Genomic DNA, 23,938 nt, shown 5'->3' on the forward strand with positions numbered 1-23,938 from the left:
TGCAGAGGGAAGCTCAAAACTACGCGAGAAAGTGTGACCAGTGCCAAAGGTTCGCTCCCAACATTCATCAGCTTGGGGGAGTCCTTAATCGAGGGTTGTGGGAAACAAAAGGTGGCTACTCGTGGGAACCGACTACTTCACTAAGTGGGTCGAAGCTGAGCCCTTAGCGAATATTAGGGATATCGACTCCAAGAAGTTTATCTGGAAGAATATTATCACTAGATTTGGGGTACCCCACACACTTATTTCAGATAATAGCATTCACTTTAATAGTAGAACTTTTAGGAAGTATTGTAGTGACATGGGCATCACAAACAGATACTCCACCCCAGCTTATCCTCAGGGAAATAGGTAGGCCGAGGCTGTTAACAAAGTCATAGTCAGTGGACTCAAGAAGAGGCTGGATGACGCGAAGGGTAGATGGGTAGAGGAGCTACCACATGTTTTATGGACGTATCGGACTACGCCGCGCAGATCCACTGGAGAAACACCATTCTCTATGACTTATGGGGCCCAGGCGGTGATACCTTTAGAGTCTGGTTTTCCCACACTAAGGACGAGTTCTTTTAGTCCAGAAAATAATGATGGTCTCTTGGAGAAAAGCCTGGATTTGGTTGAGGAACGGCGAGAGGCCGCTATGGTCCAAATGACTTATTATCAGCAGAAGCTTAAACGAGGGTATGATGCCCATGTGAAGCTAAGGCCACTAGCGCCTGGGGATCTGGTGTTGAGAAAAGTTGTGGGTACCGCCAAAAACCCAGCATGGGGAAAGCTAGGACTAAATTGGGAAGGACCCTATCGGATCATCTTTGTAGCAGGCATAGGATTATATCGACTAGCTGATCTAGATGACAAAATTGTACAACGCCCTTGGAATGTAAACAACCTTCGAAGGTATTATTATTAATAAAAAGCACTTTTATCGTTCGTGGTTCAACTTATGAATATGTATTTGGGTTTATCTCTTACTATTACCAAGTATCAAACATAAACTTGGTCATGGATGATCTTCAGACCACATACCTTGTGAAAATTGATATCTTGTGAAAATTGATATCTTATCAAGTATCAAACAGAAACTTGGTCATGGACGGTCTTCGGACCACATACCTTATGGAAATTGATATCTTATCATTTGTTAAACAGAACCTTAGTTATGTCGGGTTTACAGACCTTCTACTTTGGGAAAATTAACATCTCAAGTTACTATTTCTAAGTGTCAAATAGAAACTTGGTCATAGATGGTCCTCGGATCACATACCTTGTGGAAATTGATATCTTATCATTTGTTAAACAGAACCTTAGTTATGTCGGGTCCACAGACCTTCTACTTTGGGGAAATTAACATCTCAAGTTACTATTTCTAAGTGTCAAACAGAAACTTGGTCATAGATGGTTCTCGGACCACATACCTTGTGGAAATTGATATCTTATCATTTGTTAAACAGAACCTTAGTTATGTCGGGTCCACAGACCTTCTACTTTGGGAAAATTAACATCTTAAGTTACTATTTCTAAGTGTCAAACAGAAACTGGGACATGCATGGTCCTAGGACCACATGCCTTGTAAAAATTGGCATCCTACTTGTTCTAGAAAGGAAATTTGGTTATATCGGGTCTTTGAATCCTTCACTTTGAGAACATTAGCAAAAAAAAACCATTTGACACTAGTGCTGAGGAGTTGGTGAAACACTTGGATTGCTTTATGTCCCAAGTTAAATTCTAAGTTAAGTTTTTGATTGTATATTGCTGTTTCACATATGTTTTGTTCGTGGGTCCTGGTTTGCAAAATATAAGCTAAGTATATGTGCTTTTATTTAAAGTCGTGACAAATTAAAATATAAGCTAAGTATATGTGCTTTTATTTAAGTTAATTGTTCCATTCATTCATTTTTTGTGCTAATGAGCATTAATATACTAAAAATTGCAAGGTAAATGAAAATCAAACCAAACAATTTGTCATTAATTTCTGTCAATGTACATACAAAGAAAAAATTCAATAATTTGTTACACGATAAAAAGAGAAGTCCTAAATAGCCTAAACCCTAAGCCTTAGAAGGGGGGTTCTGCTTGGAAGTGCTAGAAGCTTCTGCGCTTTTTAGCTCATTTAAAAAGAGGACTGGACTTGTTTTCCCTTGTCTGTTACCACTTGTGGAGGGACATTAGGCTCGACGCTTTGACTCATAGCCTCCTCGGCACCTTTACCCTATTCCTTCTCTTTATTAGAACTCGTAGGTTTTGTAGGAGTAGGAATGGGCTCTGGGATCTTGGGAGGGAGCATGGAAGGTGCTATCTCAAAGGCAGGGGCGACAGGAGGAAGTTCTTCTATCTCCTGGATGTCTAGGGGAAGCCAAACGTTTTTAGGCTTCCTCAACTCGGAAGTTGAGGGAATCCCTGCCACGTTTAAGGCTTCCTCCCAAACTTGCTGGCAGTACTCTCGGCACAGCCCGGCGAACTCCTCAGTTAGCTGGTTTTCTATCGCCGCTACCCCTTCCTTGTAAGTAGCCTTCTTCGCGGCCTTTATGGAGTCCTTGAAGGTACGAGCCTCGTCCTTCATCCTGGCAAGCTCCTTCTTCAAGTCGGAGTGTTCTTGTTGAGCTTTGGATAACTCTTCATCCCTTTGACGAAGAAGCTTGCGTTGCCCCACCTGGGTCCTCATTGTCCTCAAGTTAGCCTCGGCACCATCTTTTTCTCTTTTTAGCTCCGCCAACTGCGTTGTTAGCTTTTCATTCTGCGCAAGGGCCTGGCCTAAGGACTTCTCGGTCTCCAGCCTAAGCTCCAGTTCAAGTCCAGCCTTCTTCCGAGAATCCTCCACCCACTTCTCGGCAGCAAAGACTTCCTGGATGGCCTGTGGGGAAATATCAAAATATCAAATGCATAAAAATGTCTCCTACAATAAGGTGTGATGAAAAAATAAGGTGAAGATAAGACTTAAATACTTACCAAGGCCAAGTCCCTTTTTAGCGAAAAGAACAGATGGGGCTGGTTCATCTTGTCCAGGGCTTCCATGTCCTTGGGCAGAAGAAGGGGACGTTCCAAGGCATCGACCAGGTGGAGAGTATGGCCTTGTTGGAACGCCCTAATATTAGACTGGGAAGAGATTGGTGCCCTATCCAGCATAAGCTCAGGAGACCAGTTAGCCGGTGCGCAGTGCACCTCGGCGAGGTCCCTGTTCTCCCAGCTTTCTATCGAAGAGGCACGTCCCTTGCCCTTGTTGGGTTTTTGTTGCTGGGGTGGTTGTTGTTGTTGTTGTTTCAGCTTCTTCTACCTCTCCCCATCTTCCTCCTCGGCCTCACCCTTCCTTTTCTTCTTGGGCTCCGCAACGAGAGGCTTAGAATCGGAGGGAGGAAGGGGTGGGGGCAAGGACAGAGGGACTTGTGACCCACCTACTCCCTTCTGGGAGACTCTCGCGCCCCTTTTGTGCATCAATTGCTTTACCGCATCCATTTCTTCTTCTTCTTCGGAACTAGAGTCAGGCTGGGCAATCACCAGACCTTGTATCCCCGAAGTCTCGGCGGGCGCTTGCTTGTCGTCCAAGAGAATAACAAATGGATTTCTTCGAGGTCTGTCGATGTCCTCGAGTTGAAAATTGTCTATCTCTTTGTCCAACGAGTGATGCGAGGACGCCTGCTCTTCTCGGACGACGATTGTCTGGGATTGTGCCGAGAGGGGAATCGCTGCGATAGGGCACATGTATAAAATGGTGGTGGGATCGTCGGGAATTTCATGGTCAGAAAGGAAGCCTGGTCTTGCCACGTCTATCCTTCTGCGTCACTTATCTCTCGCGATGATGGCGTTTTCAATTTCTTGGAAGTCCACCGATATGGGGTCGTATCCTAGTATCAGGTGGGCAGCTCTCAATTATAGGTCCTCACTGACGAACACTTCGGAGCGAAGAACACGGTTCAAATCGGCAATGTTACAGAGGCTGAGGTGTGCACGTACGTGTTGTTTATCTGTGAGGAGAAACATCCGAGAAGAAGGAGATAGTCAGATTAATGATAAACATCAAGATTAAAAGGAACAATATGCAATAAAATTTAAAAAAATGAAAAAGGCAATGGGGTTGAATCATGGGTTAGTGGATCTAACTCCTAAGGATTCACACCTGGTTCTCCCCATTCGACTAGGCAGTGAGGACCGTCATACCAGTTTCCTGAGGTGATGAGGTAGTCGTCCTTCATGCCTTTGTTGGATTTAGGAAGACAGGAGATCAGTCTAACTATGCTAGATCGAGATTTAATGTAATACCCTACATTTTTGAGTTTGTGGCACTCGTACATGAAGGCAACGTCATACCATGTGAGGTTTAGGCCCATCTACTCGTTCAGAGCGTCGACACTACCTAAGACCCTAAACACGTTTGGTGTGCACTGGTCTGGGCATAGCCTATGGTTGCGAAGGTATTCACTGATCACGTTTCTCATGGGGAGAGTCATCCCATCTTCTATGAAGGCAATCATGGGAATAATGACTTCTCCGTCTCTCCTAGCACTACCTACGGCTTCTACTGGACAGTATCTCAAGCCTATGTCATTGGGAATATGGTACTTGGCCCTAAAACCCTCCATACCGGCATCAGAATCCACCAAACACTTAAATCTACCCATTTGGTGAGAATGAAAATGAAAGTTAAAGGAAGAAAAGGAATTTAAATGGTGGCCGAGGATAGAAGCCGAGAAGGAATGAACAGAAAAGAGCGAAAACTTACGGGAGTTGGTTATGCGATTCTTCACGAGCTTCTAGAGAGAAAAGGTGATGATTGACACTTTGATATGATTGATTTCTGAAGAAATGAATGAAGGCGTAGGTTTCCAGGCGTTTTGACGTGCGGGAGGCGGCCTCGAAATTAAATTTGTCCCGCTCAAATTTTCAAGGCCAACTTGGACCGTTGGATGTTCATCTTACCGTTGAACGTGTGGAACAGGATGTAACTTGCGGTCATAAATGCGCGTGTTCCGGGTTTCGAAGCGTCAGAAGCGTTTTCAGGGAACGAAAGGACCCATACACGCGTGGCGGTTTACAAAACGTGTGGGAGGTACTCTGGTCGGATCAAAACTCTATTTCTCTCCTTGGATGGGTGGGAAAAATAAAGTTTTGAGGGGCTATTGTGGGGGGGTAAAAATTCCTAAATAAGCATTTAGGCTTTGGGCCTGATTGATTGGTACCAGTTTGTTTTTTATCATGGCCTCTAGGCCTATAAGTCAGTCTGCACTGTAAAAGTCCGAGGAGTAGTCCAAGGAGGAATCTATCCTCGGATAGGCCCGGCGATGACCCTGGGACTTGCTAAACAGGTTAAAGGCAAAATTCTGGAAAAACTGATGGATAAGAGGGTGATCCAAGCACCCTCTAGAAGCAAGGATGTGAGAGAAATATCTAAGGAAAAGGCTGCTACCTCCATATTAAAGATCCTGTATCTACCTCCCTGGCCGCATTAATGGGGAAGTGACCTATGAATAGTAAGATTTAGCCTCCCTACTATTATTTGAAGACTTCAAGAAGGTGGTGGATGGGACAAGTATCCAAGGGGAAGGTTTGTATGACACGTAGATGAACCAGTGAAGGGGAAGTATATAAGGAAACTAGAGAGGAAAGAGAAGAGGACAACACTTTCTACTGGGAGAAAAAAGGAACCAAAAATTGTAAACTTTGGCATAGAAAGAGAATATATATATACAAATCATCCTCGGCTTACGCTCGAGGAGGTTTCTTTGTTGTATTTGTTCACCATTTGCATAGATTGGGGCACTCTAGCCAGCTAATTAAACTTCCAACATCCCGAACCTAGATTTCAAATCCATACTCTACAAATCTTATTGCATAAGGCTCATTAGGCTTGAGCCCAACACTTGTTTTTGGGTCCGGGTACAATTGTGCACTTACAATATCCTCAAAATATATTTTTTTTTAATTTAGTGTTTCCCAATTGGCATTTGTTTTGTATTATATTTTTTCTTTGATGTATTGGGTTTGAGAATGAGTGTGTCCCTAGTATTACTCCACTTTATGAGGACACTTTTATTTATTGAATTTAAGTAAAATTTTAATATTTTTAAAATAAAAAGTAGAGAAAAATATAAATAATTTAATGATATGGAAGATGTGGGGAGATGAATAGCTTGGACAAAGTGTAAATGTAAAAAAAAAAAAAAAAGAGTACAATTTTTCAAGGACAATTTTATTGATTTTAATTTAAATGAAATATTCCATGTTTAATTATTAAAAATAAAAAAAAGAGAAAATATAAATAATTTAATGATGTAGAAGATGTGACTGAATTTAAATGTTGAATAACATAAGATGAGAAGGAAAAAAAAGTAAAAATAAAATATATAACAATAAATACCAATAAAGAGAATAATTGCACATAAAAGATTTTTGTTCTTTTTAATAATTTCCCATCAGAAAGTATTTTCTTTCCCTTTTATAATATTGATTGAATTTTGGTTTGGATTAATAGTTAGTTGTTTTTGGAAATAGGAATTTGAATATGCCTACCAATTTTTTGACCAATAAATTATCATAAAATCTATTTTTTATTTCTTTAGTTTTATTTTAATTTTGGTTAAGTTAACACAGTAATTTTATTATAATTTTTTTATTATGATAATTTCCTTATTCCTTAAGAGATGAGTTGTATATTAAGCAAATGTAACACACTACAACAAAGTTAGAAGAATATGGTTCACCTTAAAAAAAATTAATGAAATACACAAAAAAATTAAAATGATATATTTGTAGAGATAAAAAGATAAAAAAAAAAAGTGTAAAAATCTTTTTTTTTTTTTTGAAAAAAAGACAATGCTTGAAATAATTGTTACTTTTTATATATTACAATTCATTGCATAATACTTATATTCATGCTTGAAATAATTGTTACTTTTTATATATTACACTTCATTGCATAATACTTATATTCTCACGCATCGCACGAGTCTGCGGCTAGTTTCTTATAAAAACTAAATGATTCTACAAGTCTTTTATTGGGAATAAATTATAATCTTAGGTTGCTAAATGCAAATGTAGTAGAAACATAGTGAGAGAGAATAATGGGTTGTGCTCATGGTTAGTGTAATAAGCATGTGATATGATTGTGGGCTTCCTTTATAAAAGGATCTTTTGTTACTCTTAGAGCAAACAAAATGACGCCCTTATGCCCACCCAAAATGTTTTCCTATAATGACAAGCTTTATCTTTTAACCTCTAAGAAATGCAATGCAATGGCCAAAGGATATGCCCCTTTAATATGTTGTCTCTAATCAAATAAACAAAGGCTCTTGTCCCCTTTAGGTACAGGTTTATACGAAATTCAATTGTTTTCTTTTCTCTGTAAGAAAGAACCATCAACCTTAACTAACCAAAACAAAAAAGAACCATCAACATTAATTAGAGTAATAAGAAAGAACAAAAAAAGGGTAACATTTAACAATTAAAGAGAAAAAAAAAACAATTTAAAAAACAAATCTAAATGACATTAACCAATGTGGAGTTTTAAAGAACTCTTGATTTACCTAGAATATAATAGAGAAAATATAAATGAGACTAATACTAATTCTAGGAAACATATATAGAGAAATAGAAATAAGGATGCCAATTAAAAAACATTGGCAATACCATCAATCCTATATGAAGTTTAATCATAGCTCCACTAATTTGCTGACTTCAACTTTTGGCTGGTATACATTCAGGCGTTATACAATGCTGTAAAATTCCTTATTGTCTAGTTTTACTTGAATTCTCACAAACTACCCGAGTAAATTAAGTGAGAAAATGAGCATAATGATTCTAGTGTAGGAAAAAAAAAAGGAATTCCCAAAGATTAGTAATTTGGCATAAATAGAAGAATGTATAAAAAATTCATCGAAAAATTGAGAGAGAAAGAGAGAGAGAACCTTTTTTTGAATTCCGGCAAACTACCCGATTAAATTAAGTGAGAAAATAAGCATAATGATTCTAGTGTAGAAAAAAAAAAGAAGAAAAAAAGAAAAGAAAGGATTCCTAAAGATTAATAATTTGGCATAAATAGAAGAATGTATAAAAAATTCATCCTAAAATTGAGAGAGAGAGAGAGAGAGAGAGAGAGAGAGAGAGAGAGAGAGAGAGAGAGAACCTTTTTTTGTGAGAGAAAACCATGCATATAATGGAATAGATAGTTACAAATTTATAGTAAGAGAGTGTGAATGAGAAGAGACAAAATAAAGGAAGATGAAGAGAAAGAAGAAGAATAATATTTATGTAGAGGGTAGTGGGGAGATGAAAAGGTAACGGTGGAGAAAGGTTGGAAAAAGTGTAAATATTAAAATAAAATAAAAAGTAAATGTTAAAAACAATTATAGGAAAATTGGAAAGAAAATGATAATGAGGTGGATGTTGATGTGGCTTAATTGGAGTGTAATAATAATAAATGCTACGCTTCAGCTTTTAGATATATATAGATTGAATCAATATGGTATTTAGAAAAGGAATCTACATGAATACCAATGGAATTTTTCCAGTAAAGAGCCAAACCCCCACCACCTCTAGGATTGTTTTCCACATAAAACAAATTATCAAACTTAATATTTCTTTGAACTTCTTTTAGCCTAGCTTCATCTGCCTATGTTTCAGCTAAAAACACAACAGATGGATCTTTTGCCTGAATCAAAAGTTCAAGCTCCTTCCCTGTACGCAGGTTCCTAAGCCCACGACAGTTCCAAACTATGAGACTCATCGTGCTTGGCAGGGCTGCTGAGCAGCCTCCACCATTGGGTTTTGCTGACTTTCTCCCTTCGAAACCTATAATTTTTTGGTAGGTAACTCAGGAAGATGCTCTAATTCTTCTTCTCTGTTTCTTTTTATTGCCGTGGGGCTCAGTGGTGTGTTAATCTCCATGGAGCTTTCTCGTGTCCAATTCTTCCACGTGTGCAAGGTTTTGCTCCCTGGGTTGGGAGAATGGGAGTTCTTTGTCACGTGGTGTGTTTGCTCCTGAGTTACTAGTGGCCAAGTTGGCAAGGAGAGAGCTAGTTGCTTCTTGCTGATTGGTAGGACATGTGAGTCACTAGCTATAATATTGTCCACATGTTCTCCATATTTGTCAAACTTGCCAATACCAGCATCAATTTCTTGTATCTGCGTTTCAAAACTAACGTGTTCAGTATGGAAGGAAATTATATTTGGGTTAGATTCAAATACCTCAGATATCGAGTTGCTATTGTTTCGGATAATCATCGTGATATGCTCCCCTGAATCTTGGATTTCCATGTTTGTCGCATTCATCAGGTCAGCGCCTTCCTTCTCATCGGACTCAGGCCGTTCAGTGCTTTCTCTGTTGGTTTAGCCGTCGATGCAGGGTACTTCTCAGAATTTGAAAACTGAGCGAATCTTGAGACACCACCCAAGCCATCGCCCATGCCAGGAACCACAACGAATGGAGTTTTCCATGGATTGTAAGGTGCGACTCTGAACCTTGGTCCATATTCATGAGCCTCTGTATTTTTCGAATCCTTTCTTGTTAACCAGATCTTGCAATCCTTCCTGTCGTGCGAGATTAGACCACACCAATAGCAAAAATTAGGAAGTTTCTCATATTTGAACGAAACCCATATTTCCTCGTTATCATCTAGTGCTATCCTTCGACCTCGATATAGAGGCTTTGATACAACGATCTCCACATGAACATGTAAAAAATCACCTCCCACCTGTTCACTAGAATTCTCGCATGGTGTAACTTGGCCGAGTGTTTCTCCTACTTTGATTGCCGCCTCTGAATCAAGCACAAGCATCGGCAATCCATGTATTTGCACCTCAAATACCAGATTGGTGAACCTCAAATACCTCGCTGGTGTAGACCCATCGAACCTCTGTAAAAGGACTACATGTTTATCAAAGGTCCAGGGTTTGTTGGTGAGGACCCTTTCTGCATCTGCTTCAAGTTTAAATACGAACAAAAGAATATGATCTCCCGCTTCGCGCACCTTGAAATCCTTTTTGGCTCTCCATAAGGGTTTAAACGTGTGACCTATTGCTTCCACGTTAAGGGCTCTCTTTGTAAGAAAATTTGCGGCCAATACAAACTCCTTGCTGCGTAGGTTTTTGGACTTTGACAGACTTAGTTTGGTATCTTCCTCCTCTGTCAATGAGAGTTTTATCCAGTCGTAAAGAATCTCTTCCATGGTGTATAGAGAAACTGAAGGGGTATGAAGGAAGGGTAGACCACACATATGGGAGACAGAGGTCAAGAGGAACCCTACTGCTAAGAAGGATTAACAAAGGGGAGGGGTTATGATTCCAAGGAAGATAATAGGGTTCTATGTTCTAGCAAATCAGAAAGCAGCTAGGGCGAGAAAGTTGCTCTTTTCCAGTTATGAAAATTAATATTATAGTTTACAAAAATATAATATCACATACAAAAGGAAAGGTGAAATAAAGAAACTCCTTAACATATGGTACAAACAGCAAATTTAAACTGGCCAAGCAATAAGATTAAAAATAATAATAATGAACAAACACAGAAAAAACAATAAAAGATATACTAAAAGTCATTTGTAGAAAGAGCATACCATTCAGCTCTAGCATTGTTATAAACTTGCTTTGCAGTCCCAATATCACCACCACAGTTTTCCATCACTTCAGTATCATTAGACACTTCACCTCTTCTATTATTACATCCAAATTGTCTATCATAAGGACGGTTATCTTGTCCCCTGAAACCATGATTTCCCCTACCATTACCCCTTCTACCACCACTAGTACCCCAATTCACATTTCTAGGTCTCACATGAGATTAAGCCTCACTTTCGCGAGCTTTACCCTAAAACTCATTCTGTTCCACACTGCCACCATCATTTGTATCCTGGCCTGGCTTATCAGATGGATAATTGTTCCCAAAATCTTGGTTCTCACTTCCAAACTCGTGACCTTCATTAAATCCCCTCCCTCTACCACGGCCTCTTCCCCTACCTCCCCCTTTCCCTCTGCCTCCACTGCCACGCACACGCCCTTGCACCTGCCAACCATCCCCTATGATTTAGTATATTTCTTATTTTTGATTGACCAAATAATTTTGGTTCATTTTTAATTTGGTCTGTAAAGATAAAACCTTGATTTGGTAGATGTTGGTTTAACATGCTAAGAATTGCAAGTCACCACTTATAGCCAAAGCAAATTTGGCCAAGTTTGATCATTTCAAATAACAGAACAGAATGCTCTAGGATATCAAGCACATCAGCCAAATTGCGGTCGAAATTCACATTGAGCAGAACATGTAGAGTTATACTGCTTATCTGATTTCCTTCCTTCCTGTCTTCCTTTCCACATGGTGTATAAATACTGACAAAACTTGCTTGCTTCGGTTGAGGTATCTCTACATCTCAATTCTTTTTTGCCCCATTATTTTGCTTTATGGTTTCCATTTCCCTTATTAGATTTTGTTATAATTCTATGTGATTCCAACTACTTAGTGTGACTTTGATTTCTTAGCATAGTGCTGTGGTGTTTGCTTCCACTATCTACTTCAAAATCATGATTGTATAACATGGATTGGGTTTTAGAATCAAAGCAAATTGTTTTCCTGGTGTTTTAATTTTCTGCAGTAATTTTTTTGCATAATTGTGTTTATCGTGGTCTTTGGTTTAGACTTGGTTTGATATTCATGGTTTTAATTTTAAGTCACTGTCCAAGTGTATTTATTTTGTGCTAAGATTGTGTTTTTTAATCGAGATTTATAAGGCTGCTATGGTGTGGCTGATCGTTTACTGCATCTTTTTTAGGGTGTTGAATTTTTAAATGTTGGGTTTTTTAATTAGATCTCTACCTCTTTTGGGTTTGTTCGTTTTGAGTTTTTTGATTGCTGGGTTTTTAATTTTATTTGCTTCTGCTATTTTCCAACAATTGATATCAAAGCGTACTTCAAAAACCCATGATTGTATAACATGGATTGGGTTTTAGAATCAAAGTAAATTGTTCTTGGTGTTTCAATTTTCGTGGTAATTTTTCTGCATAATTCTGCATATGTCTCCATTGAAGTTTAGGGGAAGTATATCAAGTTTTAAGTGATCCACTGAATCTTTTCAAAAAAAAAAACCTTCTTTGCATCATTAGGTGCTCAAATTTTGAAGTTCTTTTGGAATTTCACAATTCAATGCAACATTAGGTTGGAGATAAGAAAACAATAAGCAATAAGTGCTTCAAAAGCAATGGCCAGGCTTATTATCATCCAGTCATAAACTTTTTGGAAACCCAACTCTGAAGGACAGAACAGCATGCCTGGAAAGTAATTAGAGGGAGAGGAAGCTCAGTTAAAAATAATTCAAATTATTTTAGAAATTGCAAAGAAAACAACTAGGCTACTCAACATTGGTTTGTAAGTTTTGAATTACCCTTACCCTCATAGTTTCAATCTCATTTAATGAGCAACTTCATTGATTATGAAAACTAAGTTTTTAGTGTGGTGGTACTAATTGAAGTTGTCCAGAAGGTGACAAGGTTGGTTGGATATCCAAGTTGTTTAGAGGGCTTGGTGTCTGTGGGCATTAGAAAATTAATTGATGTGGATCCCATCGATTCCCATATTTGTTGGGTGCTTAGCATGTTTGACAGGATTGTAATGCTTGGACCATGTCTCAAAAGATATTTACTTTTATGATAATGTATTTACAAAGACATTAAAGTAATTTTGTACATGTAAAAATCTGTTGCACACCATTTTCCTGCTTTGGTAGCTAGCTTTTTTGGAACTAATTACGGTTTATTGTTAAGAGTTAACTGTATAGCCGCTTTAAGTAACTTGATGTTGGTTTTATTAACTTGAGTTGGGTTGTAGCTTAATTTGTTGATTTGGTTCGATTTGGTTTGGTTAATGCCTGGGGACGTTCTAGGTAGGGATAAGCCCAAAATAGTGTGACAATCATGTAGTGCAAAATCAGGCAATATTGTAGCAACTGAAGAAAATTTCCCAATATAGCATTTATACCTATAAACTTTCATTCAAACCATTGTCTCTTACCACAAGCTGTGATGCAAGAGCCACATCATCACTTTTCATAGTATCCCATATGCCTTTTGGGATATGATTTTACAGATTCTCTTTTGTAATGCATAATAAATAACCGAAGTACATCAGCCATGTGCCTCCTTGGTCCACAAGTGTCATAGATAGATTCAGAGCTATTACAATTGATGATGAACTAAAAATCTAGTTAACTCCAACTCGTCCATAGGAGGCGTCTAGAACAGCAAGAACATCCCATATAAGAAGGTCGTCCATGGAAGGATGACCGTCCATAAGAAGGCCATCCATGGAGGGATGACCGTCCGTGGGAGTGAAGTGCGTTCGTTAGGAAGGCTTTTGGACGACCCCCTAACACTTAGGGAATTCTCAAGTACGAATTAGCTTACAAGAGTTGGCGATGGAACCACATACTATTATTCCAAGGCATGAGTGAGATCCAAGTTCATCGTTACAACTAAATAAATACTTAACTTCCAATGACAGTTATATAAAAAAATATATAACTTCTATAGTGGTTATGGAAGTTATCTCTGAACCGTCTGACCTCCTTGCATATAGGGGAAGTTACAAACCTAGTAACCATTTCCAGGGTGCACTATATAAACTCTCATTCAGACCAGATAAAGGTATGTTTGAAACACTTTCCTAAAAAGTTGGAACTCCAGAAGTTGAGAAAGAAACTAACTTTGGCATTAGAGGGTTCTTGGCCAGTCCACCCCGGTCACCTTTGATCATTTCTTTCTTTTTCAGGCCTTCAAAATAGTCGCTAGCCCTTTGAACTTTGAAGCATCCAGTTTACTGATTTTCTTCTCATCATCAACCACTGTGGAGGAAGAGGTAGCAGTCTATCTAGATAAAAAACAAATATGCGTGTGGTCTGAGCTTGATACAATTGCACCTAGTCAGAACGTATTACTTCTACTTTTCTGCAATGTATTGTTTAATGAGTTGCTTTGCTGGGAAATCCCACTGTTGCTCGAACAGTTTGTGTAACCAAAGAAAATAACCAAAAAAAAAAAAAAATAGGACATTGTTGAATGAGTTGCTTTGCTGGGAAATTCCATTGTCAATAAAGCTGTAATGTTTCTTCAAGTATGTCCAACACTCAATTATAAATAAAATGAAAAGGTTATGCTAAAATATTTTTATATTATCTTTTGGTATGCTTGAATAATTTTATATTATCTTTTGGTTGTGTAGGCTGTTCAGTTTAAAAGTTGGATTGTTTCTTCAAGTATTAATAACTTTTAATTATAAATAAAATGAAAAGGTTATGCTAAAATATTTTTTAAAATTTTTATTTGGTTGTGTAGGTTGTTCATATTTTCTACTAGTCGATTATGAATATCTATTAAATTGCAAGTTCAACAGCTATAAAATGAAAAGGCTATGCCAAAATATTTTTTTATATTTTCTTTTGGTTGTCTAGGTTATTCATATTTTCTACCAGTTGATTACGAATTACCTATTAAATTGCAAGTTCAACAGTTGGATTGTTTCGTAAAGTATGTCCAACTCTCAATTAATGAAAAGGCTATTATAAAATTGAGAATATGTTATCTTTTGGTGTGCTAAAATAATTTTTATATAATCTTTTGGTTTTACCAAATTATAATGGATTATCTATTAAATTGCAAGTTCACACAAGCTGGAATATTTCTTCAGGTTTATCCAAAATGAAATTCTTTGCTAAAATAGTCCTCATATTTTTGGTAGGGTGTTCATGTTATCCACCAGTTATTTGAAATGATGTTTTACTATAATGACGGTTAGTAAATGATGGTTGGTAGGTACTATGGAGTTACGTTAGCCGCTAGAGTGTCTATCTTTCAATATAAAATTTTACTGAATTACATTCCCATGGTACAAAAAAATATAGAACCTAGACAAGTTGGAAAAATTGGGGAATTTTATAAATAAAAAATTTTCCAAATACTTTAGATCCACGTGATATTCAAATTTTGAGATAACCATCAGATGAGATTGTAAAATAATTTAGTAAAAATTCCAAATTCTTTAGAACCACATGATGTTCAGATTTTGAGATAACCATCAGATGAGATTGTAATGTGTTCAAAGATTAAATATTTTCTATTGAAAAACATGACTGGTGCAAAAATATCACATAAAAGGTCTTGGTGGTCAACGATGTGGGCACTTGTCATCGTTTTGATTTCTATATTAACTACCAGTTGCTTACAACTTACCTGTTAATTTACATGTTTTTAAGCTGGATTGTTTCTTCAAGTATTTGTAACTTTTAATTATAAATAAAATTAAAAGGCTACGCTAAAATATTTTTTATATATTTTTTTGGTTGTGTAGGTGGTTCAAATTTTCTACTAGTTGATTACGGATTATTTATTTTTAATACTAATCTCTATCTTCAAAGGAATAGATCTTTTTTTATTATTAATATTTATTAAAAAGACTTGCAAGAACTTAATTACAATCCTCTAAAGTTTTCACCAAGCATTACTATAACTTGAAATTTATAAAATCTTTTCTATCTAATTTTAAGTTAATTAAATTTTACTAACTTGGGAGGACGGTTGATCGGCTCTGACTACAAGGCCAAGTATAGTTGTATCCTTTCCACGTCTAATTCCAAGACCAATACCTCCTATCATCATGAATCTTACAATATATTGGTCATACATATATAATGCAGTAGTAATATATTAAAAAATATTCAAAATAATAACACGATCATAAAAAAATAAAAAAAAAATTATCGCGGACAACGTGCGGTCCGCAGCTAATATATCCTAATAACTAGTACAGAAACTCTGAGCACTACCTGGGGCCAGAAAGCTGCTGTGAAGAGATGTAAGACATTGGGTTATATGAAACACCTGCAGCACTATTAGAAGTAGCATTTATATCTGGATACAACCTCAAGTCCTTCAGCTCATTGGACCCTTCCATTCTTGACATCTCGATGAATCTCTGGCCATAGAACCGCAAGAAATTTAGCGACTCGGACCTCGGCTCACCCAAAGACAACCCACCTTCCAACATGCCAACAACGTGAGCCATAGAAGGCCGCAGTGCTGGATCTTCATGCACACAACACAAGGCAATCCGCACTAGCTTCTCAACCTCTTCACTTGTCACTCGTCCCTCTAACCTTGGGTCTGCCAGTTCCAAGTACCTTCTCTGCTGATGCATTTCTAGCGCAAATAGAGGGAAATATATTAGTCTGTGTTCCGAAACAGAAGTGGCTGAGGATGGGGCATTTCCTTCACTGCTAGTAGTTTTTGTGCTATGGCTCCATGTTTGGATTGAGCAATTTTTTCTTCCCCTCACAATCTCTAGTAAAACCAACCCATAACTATATACATCAGCCTTGTCAGAAATTGAGGAACTCATTATCCACTCAGGTGCAAGATAGCCTCGAGTTCCTCTCATTGTTGTAAATAGAAAAGATTGTTCAGGATTTAGCAGCTTAGACAGCCCAAAATCTGAGATTTTCACTTGTAAATTGTCGTTCAAGAGAATGTTTTCTGGCTTCACATCGCAGTGGATGATTCTGTGCTCACATCCACTATGCAAGTAAGCAAGCCCCCTTGCTGTTCCAATGGCTATTTCCAATCTCTCTTGCCATTCTAGAACAGGACCATTACCGAAGAGTGTACTGCCCAACGAACCTCTGTTCATATACTCGAGAACAAGAAAGCGCTGCCTCCCTTGTGCGCAAAAACCTTTCAATCTAACCAAATTGACATGGTGGATATTCCCAATTATTGAAACCTCAGTACAAAATTCTTTTTTCCCTTGGATTCCCAAACTAGTAATCTTTTTGACCGCCACAACAGTGTTGTCTGGCAGAGTACCTCTGTATACAGTACCAAATCCACCACTACCAATCTGAGTCCTGAAGTTCTCAGTAGCAGCTGCAAGCTCTTCATAAGCAAACCTTCTCGGTAAGCCTGGGATAGAGATCATCTCTAGCTCTGCAGACGATGACGAATTACCCCGGTCTAGTTTTACAGTTTTGGTTTTAGAAAGCCGCTTTTTCCTTAACCAAAGGATTGCAATGATTACAAACACTACTAATATTAAGAATACTGTTAAAGGTATGAGTACCCAAGCAGCGACTGATAAGTTTTGTTTCTGAGTTATGTTAGAAGAACCAACCAAAACTTTAATATAACCCAAACGGTCACGGTCCTTATTATTGGGGTCTGTCGAAATGAAAGAACCTAAATGGTTTTCAAGAAGAAAACAAGAACCAGAAGAAATTTCATGGAAAAAGCCCAAACAAGAACAATTTTGAGAGCATAAATCTTTGCAAACAGACAACGTTACATTATTTTTCACGGGTTCCTTGACATTATTAGCAAAGTAGTCCATACCAGGGCCGAATTTTAGATAGGAAATAGTGGAATTCAATTGACTGCCATTTCTAGCTGCAGTACAAGCTGAAGGCAGGGAAAGCGTACGATTCACTGGCATGCAATCACCATTGTTTTGATAACTGAATTCTGGTAAACAAGAACAACTTCCACCCAGAGGCTTTCTTCTGCACAATCCAATTTCTTTGCAATTGAGAGGAAGATCACAATCCTCAAATGGTCCTGCAACTTCTACCTCCAATTTATTATTGCTCCGACTCCGAGGTCTGCCGATGATAAATCTGCCATCGGGACCCAACTTACCACTCCTAAAACTTGATGATCCATTCAAAGCTACTTGAACAACCGTGGAATTATCACTTGCTAGCAAATACAAACCTGTACCATTCATCGCCATCAACGATACGGCCTTGTTAGAGTTCCTGACAGCCTTCCGATCCGAGGACAATTTCCAATAATTCATCTTATTCCATTGCAGCACCACATCGCCGTCAGTAACTTCAAGTCGATAATCACCCGCCGACATATCCTCTTCTGTCGCAGCGCTTTGCAATGATTTTCCAACGGGAATTCTCTGTCCCATGACAATAGTGTCCGTCGGATGAGCAAAACTCTCCCACAACGTATTGTTTCCTGCATCAACTAAAACGAGATTTCCTGTCTCTGAAAGCTGCATAGCAGAAATATCAGAATTGAATTGCGGGGTTGACCAGAGTGGTTGACCAGTTTGCTGGTTTGTGACTGTGAGGGCGTTGGTAGTCAGTGACAACTTGTCAGAGCTTGACATGGGTGTGTTGCGGTTGGCTGACCATATTATGATGTTGGTGGCACTGTGGACGATAGAGAAGTAATATTTTGAGGAGGGTGGTCTGATATCAATTGTGGCTTTGAAAGTACCATTTTGAGAGCTTAAGAAAGCGCCACCGGTGTCCTTGAATTGGGAGTGTGAGGCTGTGAAATCGGGGCTGATTGAGTGCGTGGAAATGGAGGCTGAGAAAGTAAGACTTGGAAGGAAAACGCAGCATATAAAGAAGGATGAAAATGAGAAGCAACCCATGCATGCAGAGCAAAAAGGGTAGAAAAAAAAATTGGAGTTGGTTTCAAGCAGTATGATGATGGTGATGATGATGATTGTGGTGGAGGTAGAAGAGGTGGGTGTTTTTGGTCTTCTTTTTGGTCTTCGACTCCATCATTTGGATAGTTATGTCCAGGGCCGGCTCAATAGTATCACCCATTGATGCGGGGCGAAAATAGGGAATTAACAATAATTTCCAAACAATATAATTAGTAGTTACTATTTACAAACTATATTTTTTACTAGCATCTCGAGTTTGAAAGACTCGATTTTGGGCTATAAATTGAGTTTTTTAGAATCGATTTTTATAGTCTAATTCTAGCTGATGTGGCATTTTTTCCACGTGGCGTCTTGGAAATCGAGTCTCTAAGACTCGATTTATGAGTGAAAAAAAAAATTTAAGTCCCAATGTCTATCTATGTACAACAACCCGAACCATTCTACCCAAAAAAATATTGAACCACCCGAACCATTCTGTGCATCCAAGCCATCCTAAAAATGGCGAACCACCCGAACCATCCAAATCCATGAAGAGTAAAACCCAAATCCACAGTGGCAAATCTACGGCGAGCAAAACGTAGGCCACGGTGGCAAACCCAAAACTCCACAGCCACAACGACACACCCGTCGCCGATCTACTGCTCACCCCCCACGGCAACCGTCCAATCCAAATTCAACCCACCATGGCAAACCTCCACAACAGCAAACCCACCGCGCCCCAAACCCACTACGACCAAGATTCACAAACCACCACCCCGCCACCACCAAATCCGACTCACCCCTCAACCAGTAGATCGGTGAAGACCCGGATCGAAACCCACGGTTTTGCTTCTTAAAGCCTTGATCTTTGCTTCGTCGGTGTGGAGGCCCAACCCAGAGAAAGAGAGTGGGAGACGAGAGCAAGAAGCAAAAATCCGCTTCCTCTAATCCAACCCAGCCACCGAGATGCGAGATCCGGAGTGGGAGATCCGAGAAGCGAACCGAGTCCTCGCCGTTTTGTTTCTGTTTCTGGTTTTTTTTTTTCTCTACAGTTCTTCTCTGATGAGAAGCTGTAAAGGGGTTTAAAGTGGATGAGAATCTGAGAAGCTGTAAAAGGTGGTTTAAAAAGGGTTATAAATCAAGTCTTAGAGACTCGATTTCCAAGTAAGCGCCACGTAGAAAAAATGTCATATCAGACAGAATCAGACCATAAAAATCGACCCTCAAAAACTCGATTTATAGGCCCAAAATTGAGTCTTTAAGACTCGAGATGCTAGTAAAAAATATAGTTTGTAAACAGTAACTACTAATTATATTGTTTGGAAATTATTGCTAATTTCCTATTTTCACCTTGATGCGGATGCCTAAGCCCAGTGAAAAAAAAGCCATAAATTTTAACCAATAAATAAAATAATATTTTTTTATCAAATAAAAAATAAATAAAAAAGATAAAAAAATGTTATGTCCACAATATTTTTACAAAAAATCTTAATAGCAGATTGTTAAAGGTTATTATTGATAGTAAAAAAATAATTTTAGTGGTAGGTTTAACTAGAAAACAAGAAGCAACTTAATACTTAAGATTTGTCATGAAAAATATTCTAAATGTAGCACTTCTAAAAGAAAAAAGAACAGGAAGAAAGCAATTTACAAAAAAATTCACAACATTTTTTATAATAGTCAAGTTAGCAAACTTTGACTAAATTTTCAACTAGATTTACCACTGATATCACTCTTTTACTCACTACTATCAATCTACCATATCAACAAATGTAAAAAATTTTGTCAAATTTTTTTTGTATTTATAAACTTTAAAAAAAAAAAATTTACGTGGTTCATGTTAATTAATAGTAATTTTATATATAAAACAAGTTAACCAATTTTCACTTTAGGCTCCCAAATGCATCAAGCTGGCCTGGTTATGTCATATTATCATGCACAGACTTACTTTTTTTTTGTGTGATAAATGCATTTACTGAATGAAAGTCACAGGTTCACAACTGTAGTTTTTACTGGCACTAGAATTTTTGTTTTTTAGGTCCTACTTTACTTTGGGTTGAGTTTTGTGGTAGGAGTTATTTTCATTCTTTTTTCTGTTTTAATATTTTGCCTTGACTAATAAAATTGAAGAATAATAAGGGGCAGGTAAGGTAACCAGTCAGGCCTATAACAGGAGAGTTGATAATGAGAGTACGATCTAAGATTTGAGTTCATCAACAAGATATATAGTTTAAATTGTCTATGTTCTTTTTAAGTTTTTATAATTGATGTTACGTTACTTTATACTAATTAAATAGGTTAATTTTAAATTAGGGTAAATTACAAAGTTAGTCCCTACCCTTTTACACCGAATTTCAATTTAGTCTCTAACATTTTAATTGTGTCAATTTGGTCCTTAATATTTTTAGTTTTGTGTCAATTTAGTCCTTTTTATTATCTCTTGAATGGAAAAAAACTGATATGTCAAGAAATAATAAAAAATTATTTTCTAAGCCACATCAAATGCAACTATACTGCGACATAGTTTTTTTTTTTTAAAAATTTAATCTGCACACATGAGATAAATTTGGGAAACTAATAAGAAGAATTGCGCCTAGAAGTTCTAGCCAATCTACAGTTATAGTCATAGTTAGTAAATCGATAGGAAAAATTATTCGATTGAATATGACTATTTGGTTGGATAGCAGATATTATGCTAGCAATGATAGCGACTGAATGTTGATGAATGTTTTGCCTGGGCACAACAAAAGATGCGTAGGAAGGCACCCAAATGGAAAATGAGATTCTTTTATATTCCCACTAAATGAAGATGGGAAGGCAAGAGTTTTAATCAGACAATTCCAAGCAAGATTCACATAGATTACATTATTTAAAAGCACTAAAGCATAAACATGATAGCCTCTTTGATCTGCAACTTCAGGGATTTTAATGGAGAAGAGGGAGAAGAGATGGATTTTAGGGATTTTGGAACCTATTAGTTTCCCCAAACTTATCTCACGTGTGTAGATTTTTAATTTGGTTTTTTATTATTTTTTTAAATTGACATGGCGGTATAGTTGGCAATTGATGTGGTATAAATTTTATCTTTTATTGTTCTGTTTGACATCAACTTTTTCCATCCAATGATAATGGCAGACACTAAATTGACACAACACTGAAAAGGTTAGAGACCAAATTGATATAATTGAAAAGTTGTGGACTAAATTGAAATATGGTGTAAAAGATAGAGATCAACTTTGTAATTTACCCTTTAAATTATTAATTTATAAAAGTTAGATCCATAGCCATTGTATTTTTTTTTTTTTGATGAACAGACTAAAACTTTATTCATGAAATTCAAATACAAGAAACATGATGGATGAGGACTTGTTCTAAGAAATAAGGACATTCCTCCATCCAATCACAGCAATCAATCAAGCCAAGAGCTTGTTTTGCTAGCAAGTGAGCCAGCCTATAGCCTTGTCGTCTAACATGAGAAAAACTCACATTTCTAAACTCATTACATTCAACTAACATCCCATAAATCAGTGCAAAAATAGAAGATGGAGTAGGTGAACATTCCTTAAGAGCCTGAACGATGGTTAAGGAATCTCCTTCAAGAACAAACTCTCTGATGCCCACTTCCTTAGCAAAAATAATACCAGTTTCAAATGTTTTTGCTTCAGTTTCAATAATCCCCAATAGAGCATGGATTTTCTTGCTCAAACTTGCAATAAAATTCCCTTCATGGTCACGAATTAAAAAACCAACACCAGCAGCTGTACGTGCAAGTTAGATTTGAGCATATATAGAGAAGTGAAATAAGTTATCTAACAGTATATCTACATGAGAAAGCTTGAAAAGATGCTAGCTTCGACATGACACTCGAACAAGAAGAAGAAAGTGATAATAGGACATGAAAAAGACGCACATTTAAACAAGAAGAAGAAACTGATGACTAAAGAAACACAGGATGTATGTGGAAAACCCTAAGGTAAGGATAAAAAACCACGGTTTGAGCAAAAATGCATTCTTGCTTTATTTAGCTAGTATTATGTGTGAAAATAGACCAATTTCTTACAACTAGGTTGTTTTTCTTTTCTATCAAGTCTCTTCTCTCTTCTCAAAATATCTACTTAGATTCTTGCCTTAATAACACAATTGCATGTTCCTCTTATACCCTGAGGAATATGGTTGAGTACAAAGACAAGTGTCAAGTCGTTATTTCTCTATTTTGGACCTTTTTACAACTGTGATATTATCTGCTGACTAGAGGATAAGAACTACACCAACATGGCACTGGACCCGTAGGTAGGTGACTTTGCCACTGCTTGGAAAACAAATCTTGGACATTGAGAGGGACATCAGAAGTACTGTGATTGATACATGTGTCTCTGAGGTGGTCCATCATGCATTCAACCGATAAGACGTGTCCTCATAGCCTCTAACCTTAGAAAGTCACTATCTTCCTTTTTGTGAGTGCTTGAGTACCATGTCAGGTGCAAATCCTACTCCCTTCCGAAGACAGTCACGCCTTTAGTATAGACCAAGACAAAATCCCTTAACCAACGCTTCCTCTCCCCTTGCTCACAGCCGCTCCACGTGTAAGGTCCCGATTCAACCATTTTTGCATTCTCCCATTCCTTAGTGGTGTTATGTACAGCAGCCTTTTGAGCCGAGAATATAGCAACATCCACATTAATCTTGTATAATGGAAAAATAGGAGGAGACCACTTCACTTCCACTTGGGTTTGTTCTGTCAGTTGTGTTAGAGGGGTATTGCTTGTAGCCCAATACTCTTCCAAGTATGATCTACACCAATCAACCAGTAACGGACCTGTCTTCCTCAGCTTGCCATGAATCACCTCATTTCTATTAGTCCACAAAGCCCAAGCAATAGTAACAGTAAGGCCAGCATCTTCCATAACCCATTGTGCATCCATCAAAATATGCCATAAGAACTCAAAGAAGATCCAAAAAGGAATCAACGACGGCAAAGTGAAGATAGACTAAGAAACCCATGTGTTTCAAGCCTTAGAGCATTCCCAAAACAGATGAAAGAAAAATTCTGAAGCATTGCCGCATTCTTCACACATGCTATCAACCAAAACCTTTCTACAAACCAGATTTTCTTTTATAGGTAAGATGTCATGAGCAGCTCTCCAAGCAAAATGTCTGATTTTATGGGGAATTTGAATTGACCATAATCTCTTCCAAAACCATATATTACTCCCATCGGAACAAGAGCCAATCTCCCTATTTGTCTCTAATTCTAGAGTCAGCTTATAAGCACTTCTTATAGAGAAAATTCCATTTGAAGTTTCAGCCCATACCTGCCGATCATCAGGCATTCTAACACTCAAAGTGATGATGCCGAAAATATCACCAGTGAGTTGCAAGCGCTCCTCAAACGAAAGCAATACCTGCAAAAAGAAAGCAAAGGACCTATAAGAGAGCACCGGTGTGGTGTCGGCCAAATACCCTCCGAAGGTCAAGTTAGAATCTCGTTCCTTTAACCCTAGAGTGCTAGAGTTAAGAATATTATGCGTACCCTCATAC

At 37.7% G+C, this 23,938-nt stretch overlaps 2 protein-coding genes across 2 annotated transcripts; both read right to left on the bottom strand.

Moving 5' to 3' along the window:
* Positions 1 to 15,677: 15,677 nt before the first annotated feature.
* Positions 15,678 to 18,438, bottom strand: LOC142620964 (G-type lectin S-receptor-like serine/threonine-protein kinase At5g35370). Its single transcript, XM_075794286.1, has one exon. The coding sequence runs from the start codon at positions 18,401 to 18,403 to the stop codon at positions 15,785 to 15,787; it is 2,619 nt and encodes an 872-aa protein (XP_075650401.1). The 5' UTR covers positions 18,404 to 18,438; the 3' UTR covers positions 15,678 to 15,784.
* Positions 18,439 to 22,887: 4,449 nt separating this feature from the next.
* LOC142620773 (uncharacterized) lies at positions 22,888 to 23,730 on the bottom strand. The gene is made up of 2 exons (XM_075794082.1): positions 23,503 to 23,730; positions 22,888 to 23,388 (listed from the first exon to the last, which is right to left on the bottom strand). Exons 1-2 carry the CDS (start codon positions 23,728 to 23,730, stop codon positions 22,888 to 22,890), a joined length of 729 nt encoding a protein of 242 aa, XP_075650197.1.
* Between the last annotated feature and the right edge of the window lie 208 nt (positions 23,731 to 23,938).

The sequence above is a fragment of the Castanea sativa genome, chromosome 12, assembly GCF_040712315.1.
Source record: "Castanea sativa cultivar Marrone di Chiusa Pesio chromosome 12, ASM4071231v1".
NCBI classification, from domain to species: Eukaryota; Viridiplantae; Streptophyta; class Magnoliopsida; order Fagales; family Fagaceae; genus Castanea; species Castanea sativa.